Below are 10625 nucleotides of genomic sequence, written 5' to 3' on the forward strand. Positions count from 1 at the left end.
GAACTAGGTTAAAACGAGTTGTTCGCGTTATATTTGAAAAAACTACGCTGTTAAAGATTCGTAACCAACCAATCAGGGCTACATCTTACTATACTCGTAAACCTAATATCCTAGGTGCTCAGAGAACTAAGAATAAATACTGAAATCAGTTGCTTTCCTCTCTCCTCTAACTTCGCAGTAAACCAGAATATCGCTAGATTTATTAAAACTAGGAAAAGTAAGAGTGAAATTAGGATTGGTATTAGACTAACAAGTTGCACGAAAATATCCGGCCGAAAATAGATAGCGTGGCGAACAGATTTAACAGACTGAAGTTGTGTTTAATTAAAATTTTTGGAAAAGTTTGGAAAATCTTAAGAACGGCATATCTGGAAAACTGTAAGCTTTTTTTGCAGCCGTATTCGGAGTTAAGATGTGAGTACACTGACATCACCTATGTTGGGTGTTGAGATTTTAAACTTGTTTGTGAATTTTACTAAATCTAATCCAAATCTTTTTGAATTTTTCTCAAAAAATTGTACAACACATTATAATTCGGAAAATGAAAATATTTAGCCATTCTTACTGCCTTCCTTCTCCCCTAACATGCTTGCATGTTGGAAAGCCTTACATGCGAAGCTTTCCATGGGCCCATTATTCATAAACTGAAAAACCGACACAGGCGAAGCGGACCTTGGCAACACTTGTGGTAAAACACAATCATAAAAAAGCACAAATCGAATAAAAAATGAAAAATGTAGAATAAAACTAGTTGAACCAAAATATTCGTATGTACCCTATCCGAAATTAATCTATGAGAAGGCCACCCTGGACTTTAACTCAGCATGGAGGTTAAGCACCACGCACCAACCCTGCTGATTACAGCCTCGTATGAAAAACGTGCAGTCAGTGATTGTGAAATACAAACGTTTGTTTGCGACAACAACCTCACATTGAATATTTTAAATTCACTTTTTAACATCAAATTATCTGTCTAAACATCAACTTGCTGAATCGAGGATTTATCAAAGATTTCCCATATTTGGTCTTAGTTTTTATTATTAGATTCGCCAGGCAAACACCCCCCCCCCCCCATTTCGACTATTGAACTCTAACATGTGGCTGAATTGATTGCTACCTTGTCCAATTATTTGAAAAAAATTTGGTATGCTAAATAATTAGGCTATGAATGAAAAGTCACAAAACCTATGATAATATGACCTAGAAGTAGGAGGGGGAGGAGGGGAGGGGGGAGAATTGAAGAAAGAGCCCAATTTTGTTCAGTTTTATTTCCTGGACGAGCCGGCGTTGAATGATCTTCTGTAAGTGGTGGCAAAATTAGGCGGCCGGGACTTTCCCGAACTCTTTTGTTTCAAAGCCTCCAGTCTCCCACTCTTCATATTTCCCTCTTGGCCCAAATTGCCCACAGTTCTAGCTGTGATCATCGCCTGAACAAAAAATAAACATAAAAGCAATTTTCAAAAAAAAACACTTTTAAGTAAAAGATCATATTATTGAAGTTTTGCTCCGACTATTGAAGAAAGTGGCAAATTGAAGCAAGTGGCCGGGGTGGTTTTTTGTCAGACTAACTTCTAATTTTCAACCAGTTTTTTTCGACAGGAACTCTTTAGGAGTCTTGAGCTCAAACTAAAAAAAAATTGAAATAGTAATCAATATAATCTTGAACGCTTCTCGACAATTTCTCGTTCAGAGGCAGTTGGGACATTTAGGTCGCCGCGCTAAGGCGAGGTGGTTTATACGGCGAGGAGACAATTCGTCATGGCGAGGAGACAATTCGTCATGGCGAGGAGACAATTCGTCGAAGCAAAAACTGGTAAAAATAAGAAAAAAGCCACGATTTGCACCCAGTGACAATTACTACCTTACCTGGCGCTGGTTGTGCTACGCGCGTGTCGGCGCTGAAGATTTCGTGTCTCGGTTCCGGCAAGGACGCAATTTGTATCATCACCAGTTGAGCTTTTTAATCTGTCGGTGGCTCAGTTTGTCGGTTTTTCGAAAAAGTGAAAACTGTCGCTTCCTATTGGTTGTCGCCCAACGGAACTTTAACTTGAGGCAGACAAAATTGGCATCAAAACAATTCTGATGAAACAAATTTCCCTCATATTTCCTCATCATAGAGGTTATTCCGGGTTGTTATCAAACGTTTTCAGCAGCATACCTCTAAATTGTCTAGTAATTCAACTGAAAATTTAAAGAATACGAAGTATATTGAGCAAAACTTATTTTCCAACAACAAACGCAAAGTTTTAAAAAAGTCTAGCCCAATGGCAGTCATAGAAATGAAGTTTGTGCGTTTGAGTTTGTGTTCATCAAAAAAACCGAACGAGCAGAAATAGCAAAAAAAAATTTTTTTGTGTAAACGCATTCCAGGCTGAATAATTTATATATGTCAACCATCGTTGGCAGGAAAATTTTTGAATAAAAAACAGTTTTTTAAACAAGTTTACATAGTTTAATAAACTATAACCTCCAAAAAACGGGCTCCTAATTTCAACCACTAACCTTTTTTCATGAAAAACTCTGAAGCAGATACGATAATTTTCGCTTTTAAGTAAGTAGTAATATTGTATCTTGCTGGAAAACTTGAAAAAAAAAAACATTCTCTTAAACTTTATTACCATTTTATCAGTGGGCTTTCATAATTGAGAAAGTTTACGATACTGTGTACTCATTCAAAGCACAAAATTTAGATTTGACAGCAAAAAAAAATCCATTTCTGATTTATAATAAACTCTATTCATGCATTTTTTTTTTATAGGAAAACAGTCATAGAAAAAAATAAATTTTCATATACTACTTTTACGTGCGGAACTAATTGAAACCATTTGAAAGGAGGTATTTCATCTATGAGCGCTTATGAAAAAATATTTGGTCAAAATGATGGTAAGATGACACAAGACGTAATATGTTAATTTACAACAAAAACTAGTTCGCTCTGATCTCTTCGAATACAAAAAAAAAGATCTACATTAGCGACAAAAATCTGATTCCCGTGCATAATTTTGTTTTGTCAATTGTGAGCGGAGCGGATCAAACCGTCTCTTTTTGAACACGCCGCGTTTTAAACTGACTTTCGAATGATGTGAGTGTTCGCTTTCCTTTAATCTTGCGATTTGTCGATTTTGGTGAGCTCTTTTTTAATGCGAGTGGTCACGTTACTGAAACCAAATCTTTCAAACACACCGTTCTGACCTCCATGCAACAAAAATACTTGTCATACAATTCCATGCATGGGCACAATCAAAAAAATTTAGTATACTACTACCTTTTATAAAATGTAGTGTTTCACAATAATTGGTTTGTACAAAAATTTCAAAAATGAGAAATCATTGAAGTAGTTCTCATTTTAGTCGCTAAACGAGCATTATTAAATTTTCCAATTATTTTTTTTGCATGCAAAGTTTTCAAGTTTTTGCTTCTAACGTAGTCAACGCACAAAAACTTTTTATATTAAAGAATTAAAGGTCACATTGAAGATTCTCTGTGATAGCACAATATGTTCTTTTCATTTTTAGCCAAAGAATACAACCTAAATCAGTCCAATAACAGGCCGCAATTTTCAACATATAAATTTTTTGAAACAAAGGCCTCAGCTGTTGTTGTTATAGTTTTGAGTGAAATTCAGTTTAGATCTGACTTGGCATTCAGCAATACATAGTTTTATCTGCAACGTCAATGCCGTTTCACCTGTTGGTTTTGTCATTTGAGAAAAAGTTTTGCTTTTTGGGTTCATGTCGAGACACAAATATAAAGCAAAAAACATTAAAACTACATGGAAAAAAAGCTTGTCATACAAATCCGTAGTGTGAAAAAATGCTTATAAAATATTTCCTTTGTATAAAAAACTGCTTATCATGTAGTTCACGTTCAAATTTTCTATTCTTTGGACTTTGTGATATTCCTATGCTATGGGTGTTAGTTAGTAATAAAACAGAAGAGTAATAAATTGTAATTTAACTCTTTGTGAAACTTGGTTTTTGTTTAGAGATCATGTTTATCTTTTCATATGTCTCTTCAGATAGCAAACGTCCAAATGACTGTTGCGTTCGGCCTGCATGAATGGTCTTGAATAATAATAACAATACATAACAGAATATTAATACCACTTATTCTCCAAGGTTACTGTGGCAATACCTCTAAAAGGGAAAGTTGTATCGGAGACACCATCGACGGTAAAAACGGCTGCTGGTGCAGTTTATCGGAAGAGCGACATAGCGAGATCAAAACTGCCTGTACAGTCCAGAATAGAAGGTTCGGAGAAAAAGAGAAGCCCAACAGGGGAAGAACCAAGAAGTAAACAACAAAAGACAGTAACACAGGATGAAGACGTTGACAGTGAGTCGGCCGAAGAACATGACGTAAAAGATCAGGGGCCAAGAGACCAAGAAATAGAAGATAGTTGGTTGGTGGACAAGTTTCAAAATTCGCCTAGCATAGTAACGTCGAAAGATACAAAAACGGGCGGGGGCATTAACCTAGGAGGGAAAAGGAATAAGCCAAATCGAGCGGGACCGTTAGTACATAACCCGAGAAGCTATCAGAGCAAGTCCACAACGCAAGAACCGAGGAAACCAAAAGCAGCCAAAACAGCAACAAAAGAATCCAAAAAACGGGTTACAAGCAATGAAGAAGGCTACATTGAGTCGTCTGCTCCTAAGGAAGCATCAGTGAGTAAACCCAATATTCGACAAACCGACGAAAAGGAAATTCTGGACACATTCCAGAATAAGAATATGACATCAAAAGAATGGGAGGCACTCACAAATCAGGTCTTGACCAGAGGGGTGCAAAAAGAAGCGGAAAAATCACTAACTCAACAAGCAGGACCAGTCGATACTTGTCCCCCACCAGGGTTTTCTGACGAGTCGGACAAAGAAGAGGAGGAAACGACAGTTAGGAGGAGTAATAGGCAAACGAAGAACCAGGGGCCAAAGAGATATGGTAGCCCAGTATCCCATATGGTCAAACTTATTAGTTGTGAGGACGACGTCACCGAGATAAATTTGGCAGCACTAGAGGACTACAGAACGAGATTAGCGAATTTAAATCTCAACAACAAAGAAACAACGCTGGAAAACAACACGTTCAACCTATTAGAGAGACACCTATTCAAACGGAAATTTGGGGCTACATCGTTGGACGTTTCTGGGTCGTGGAATGCTGCGAGAAACAAAGCGGAAGTAAAGAAAAATAACAAAAGAAACTGAGTCAAACACGAAAACAACTTAGTAAACTGAGATACAAACTCATATATTGATTATAAAAATTTATAAGGTATTATATAAAATTTTGTTGTCCTCAGGGGAATGTGGTACTGTGTAGTACTGTTGCCACAGTAACCTTGGAGAATAAGTGGTATTAATATTCTGTTATGTATTGTTATTATTATTCAAGACCATTCATGCAGGCCGAACGCAACAGTCATTTGGACGTTTGCTATCTGAAGAGACATATGAAAAGATAAACATGATCTCTAAACAAAAACCAAGTTTCACAAAGAGTTAAATTACAATTTATTACTCTTCTGTTTTATTACTAACTAACACCCATAGCATAGGAATATCACAAAGTCCAAAGAATAGAAAATTTGAACGTGAACTACATGATAAGCAGTTTTTTATACAAAGGAAATATTTTATAAGCATTTTTTCACACTACGGATTTGTATGACAAGCTTTTTTTCCATGTAGTTTTAATGTTTTTTGCTTTATATTTGTGTCTCGACATGAACCCAAAAAGCAAAACTTTTTCTCAAATGACAAAACCAACAGGTGAAACGGCATTGACGTTGCAGATAAAACTATGTATTGCTGAATGCCAAGTCAGATCTAAACTGAATTTCACTCAAAACTATAACAACAACAGCTGAGGCCTTTGTTTCAAAAAATTTATATGTTGAAAATTGCGGCCTGTTTTTGGACTGATTTAGGTTATATTCTTGGCTAAAAATGAAAAGAACATATTGTGCTATCACAGAGAATCTTCAATGTGACCTTTAATTCTTTAATAAATAAAGTGTTTGTGCGTTGACTACGTTAGAAGCAAAAACTTGAAAACTTTGCATGCAAAAAAAAATAATTGAAAAATTTCCTAATGCTCGTTTAGCGACTAAAATGAGAACAACTTGAATTTTTTATCATTTTTGAAATTTTTGTACAAACCAATTATTATGAAACACTAATTTTTATAAAAGGTAATAGAATAATAAACTTTTATTGATCATACCCATGCATTGAATTGTACGACAAGCATTTTTTTGCATGGAGGCCAGCACGGTGTGTTTGAAAGATTTGGTTTCAAAAGAACAACAAACCGATCATCTAACACTCCTAATCTCTAAATTACCCAGACAAACCTCAATATCTGCCGGTACTTGTGGCGACGGCGGACCCTTCCCCCTCTTTGATATCTGGTCAATGTCCCCGCCCCCGTCGGCACTCGCTCCTAGAGTAAAAAATAAGAAATATACTTCCCTTTCTGCAAACTTCACAAGAAATTTTTCCAAAATTGAGCGACAACTTGGATTTTTTTTCTATATAAACTTTCATAACATTTTTTGAGGCTAAAGTAAGAACAAAACAACAATGAATAATTTTTCATGTTTCAACCTATTTGCGATTCAAATTTATTTACAACAGTAGCTGTGTAGCTGTTGTGAATATTACTTTCAGAAAAAGACTGCTTCGACTTACCTGCTCCCCCTCGGGGTCTCGCTGTGGAACTGTCTGCTCTAACTATTTGTGGGTTGCATAGATCGTCGAATGCGGCCAAGTAGTGTTTTCCATCATAAGGAATGAACTTCAATCTGATTTTAGAAAAAAAAAAACAGGGATCGCGGTTTTTTTATTTAAAATTAAGTTTAAATGAATTAAGTTACCCGAATAAATATAAAGGTATCTAAAATTTATTTTGATATGTTCGAGGAGCTTAGTTGAAACTTAGACTTACATGATATTTCTTTTTATTTGAAAACCTTAAGATGACATAAGTTTAAAAACTTTCTAATGTACTGAGATAACTTGTCTTGAAACTATCATTTATTTGGTCTATCTTTTTGAAAATCGTGTTTAAGATGTTTTTTTTCTTCGAAGTATTCAATCTTAAGTTTTACAGATTTCAGAAAAAAATCGGAGTTTTAACAAAACGTCCGAACTTTTTCACAAAACATTCTATTGATTGATCGTTTATGCTTAATGAACATTTTTTTTATATCCGCAGTCCCTGCCTGTTCTCTGATTGGCTGTCAAAGGGTGCTGGGATTGTAGCCACATACTGTGGCCGAAATGACAACCTAGCCGACTTGTAAGCTTCACTGTCGTACTCTTTCAGGTCGGATTTGTGGGTGGTGTCTCTGGCAAATCCAACGTCTGGCTCCATGAACGGGATTTCTTTCTTCATCAGGGTTCGCCTCGATTCTCCAAAATGGGGCAAAAAGCTCCCTGAAAAAAAACAGAATAGCCAAAAAAAGTACTAAATTTTCTTCTTTGTCTTTGGATTCCAGTTCATAAAACCACCGCTCAAAACCCCGATAATCAAAAGACAAAGTACAAGTTTTGGTTATAGTTCAGGGAACGAATGAAAATGTATTTTTTTGTTTTAATTTTATTGTAACATGAAGTTACTCAGTTTTGTAACCCGCATTTGGTACTCTAAATCTCAAACGTTGAGAACAACTATGAAATTAAACGTAGAGAATAACTATGAAGTAGGGGTAGAAACATCTAGCTTAATTAAGTAGTCCGATTTTCGATTCATTGAGTGTAGTGTGTGGGGGGGGAGGGGGGATTTTGGGGAGACGACCGTCGGTACTTCACTCTATGTTACGTATTCATCTATAGATATATTTTGTTAAGTAGTGCAATAAGTTATTCAAGGACACTTATCACCAGTCCAAATCTTAGTCATTTTAATTTTCATTCTTAGTCATCTTGGTTTGATTTTTTTATTTTGGTTCTTTACTTTCATATGTCGTCGTAGTATCCCCGTACACCTTCTCTGGCTTATCAATCCAGTGGTCGGCTCTGTTCGGAATGGCCTGTCGTTTCTGGTAAGCCAGTATCTTCGGGTAAGTGTCTTTGTAAGTGGATACTCTCTGAGTTCCCGGAGGTTCTGGTCCGAACTGGAGGGACTGGATTGGTCTGTGAACTGGAGGCTTGGCTGTATCCAGGGTGATGAAATCTTCCCTGGAAAAGGAAGTGTCAGAGTTTTTGGCTTTTCCGTTTTCTTTTATGATTTCAATTTCTTTCTCAAAATTTCTCCCCTCAATCATATTAACCTTTTTGTAAATCTTTTGTAAACAAGTTCATGCACCAAACTTTTCATGTTATGGGAGCTTAAAAATACTCATAGAGAAGGAAATCTCGAAGTTAGAAAACAGGAAAGACTTTTTTGAGTGAGAATTTTATGTGATAATTTTTTGTTTTTGTTGGGGGGGGGGGGGTTTGGTTGCTCATTTAAAAAAAAAATTCTTTTTTTTTTAGGTCGACCAAATTGATATCCGAGCTCTGCCAAAGCACTAAAAAGACCCTGTTTTAGACAAAATTTATGCGTCGCAGGCAAAACGTTGAAAAAATAGGCCAAAAAATGCTTTTTCTAAAGATTTTGACCAAAAAAATCGCGCGCTCCCCCTTCAAAAAATATATATTGGCGGTTAATGCGCCTTTAGATATGGACAGGATACGCCATTCTTGACAAAAGATAACAAACCCCCTCCCCCCTGCTTTCGGAAGAGGTGGGGGATATACACTCGTCGATAATTTTAAATTTTGTACTCTATCGTCATTTTTCACTCTCCCTTTCAAAAAAATCCATTTTGTTGTTTTGCGTGTAATTATGGCTAAACGCGTAAATTTACGATAAGCGGATTGCACAACAAACTGTTCACAAAAGATAGTTTGTTCACTATGCCAAATTTCATCGCATTACGATATAACTTTGAAAATATTTTTGAAATTTGAAACTCAAAGGTGGGGGGGGGGGGGGGGGAGGGGAGTGGAAAACAGTCGTAGCTTCTTGTTTCCTACTTGTAAACAGATGGCTTCTGGTCGAATTCTCCGATCTGTGGGGCAATCTGGCCGGTCGGCATGATCGGTTCCATCTTCCTGTACCTCCCCACCCTCTGCAGGTACTTTTCGGTGTATTCTGTCTTCGGGTTGTGGTACTTTGCTTCCTCCCCCCACCTGATGGGGTCACGTGGTTCCACTATCCTATAGGGCCTAAAAATAATTTAAAATTTTCAGGATCTATAAATTTACAATTGAATCATCAGTAATGTTCTCGCCAGAATTCAAAGCGAGAAAAAACGAAGGTCGTGACTAATGAATTTTCTGCTGAACGATGCACCGTGTGTGAAAAAAGACAAAAAACTGAAAAATCGAAACGAAGTTCACAAATTTCACAAATTTCTGTTTTGAAGTTGATTTTTTAATGTTTTCATTTTGCTTATTTCATGAAATTGAATTCTGCTTTTAAATACGAAATTTATGGCAGTTCGTTATTCTTTGTTGACTCGTAATTTCCGATAATTACGGTTAATTTACGTATGAAATGAAATGTTGTCATTCAACCAGCTACCCGAAACCGATCTGCCTCAGAACCGAAACGAGGCAGAAATGAAGTAACGTTATTTATATCTAATTAAAGCTAGGATAAATAATGGAACACATCCAAAAAAACGATTACTCTTGCATTTCCCATTTCTCGTTGAAAAAAAATCTGCTTCTCCTGACAATTCGGAGATTTTCTGTGGAGAGGTTATCAAACCAAACAGAAATTTTTAGTTAACTAGAACAGCTTTTATAGTTAAAACTAAATAATAGGAAGGGATCTTTTCGGTTAACGAAACTAAACGAGTTTAATTGTTACCTAAGAGCGCTCGTTTTGACGTGGTAAATCAGTTTTTTTTACTAAACTAAGTGCTGAAAGTTTTGAAAAAAAAATCAATCAAAAATTTATTTGAAAATTTCAAAAAACCACTTTCTTTTCACGCAAAAACTAAATCTCATTTGAGGTCAAAACAGAGAGAAAACTTTGATGATTTTGACGTGAGAATTTTTGATACTGTCAACACAATTCTTACCTTATCACTCTGATATTTGGGGGCGCTCCTCCAATATCCTCTTGTTTCATAATAGAGGCAACCTCCGCCATTGTGATTGAAACCAAACTAAGACCAAAATCAAGTTTAAAAAGCTCGAAAAATCCAAATCATGTATACAATTTAATATAATTATGTCTTATAAAAAGACGTGCTTATCAAATCATAAACTTCATTATTGTCAGAAAAAAGTAATAACCAAGAACGGTAAAAACAGTAGATCAGTACAAAAAAGTAATATTAGTTTTTGCTCAAAACATCTCGTGCGTTTTTATTTTTTTTTCGAATAAGTATTGCTTTTTTTGATAGAAAAAATGATACGTAGTACTCTGCTAGTTGCTGTCTCTGATAATCTGGCTTTTTCAGTTACGACTTTTTTCTATACTTTACGAAATATTTCCTATTTGATTGTAATTCAAACCTTTTGTTTAAATCTTTTTTTTGTATTTAATCTTATTGAACGCTCCCTTTATTACTTAATACGGTTTATTTTATACAGCCGCTGAACGGAAAATTATCAGATCAATTT

General features: G+C 35.8%; 1 protein-coding gene across 1 annotated transcript; it reads right to left on the reverse strand.

Annotated features, from left to right (window-relative positions):
* Positions 1-1172: 1172 nt before the first annotated feature.
* On the reverse strand, positions 1173-10335 carry LOC134855214 (uncharacterized). Its single transcript, XM_063871671.1, has 7 exons — positions 10079-10335; positions 9024-9215; positions 7960-8183; positions 7226-7439; positions 6693-6805; positions 6356-6444; positions 1173-1427 (listed from the first exon to the last, which is right to left on the reverse strand). The coding sequence occupies exons 1-7, from the start codon at positions 10147-10149 to the stop codon at positions 1266-1268; spliced, it is 1065 nt and encodes a 354-aa protein (XP_063727741.1). The 5' UTR covers positions 10150-10335; the 3' UTR covers positions 1173-1265.
* Between the last annotated feature and the right edge of the window lie 290 nt (positions 10336-10625).

Source organism: Symsagittifera roscoffensis, chromosome 10 (genome assembly GCF_963678635.1).
Source record: "Symsagittifera roscoffensis chromosome 10, txSymRosc1.1, whole genome shotgun sequence".
NCBI classification, from domain to species: Eukaryota; Metazoa; Xenacoelomorpha; order Acoela; family Convolutidae; genus Symsagittifera; species Symsagittifera roscoffensis.

Bases quoted from the DNA above. Each gene is read 5' to 3' on its own strand.
- LOC134855214 (XM_063871671.1), bottom strand. From the start codon at position 10,149: ATGGCGGAGGTTGCCTCTATTATGAAACAAGAGGATATTGGAGGAGCG. The intron at 9,216-10,078 runs GTAAGAATTGTG...AATTATTTTTAG, and splicing joins CCAAATATCAGAGTGATAAG to GCCCTATAGGATAGTGGAAC. The intron at 6,445-6,692 runs GTAAGTCGAAGC...TTTTTACTCTAG, and splicing joins GAGACCCCGAGGGGGAGCAG to GAGCGAGTGCCGACGGGGGC.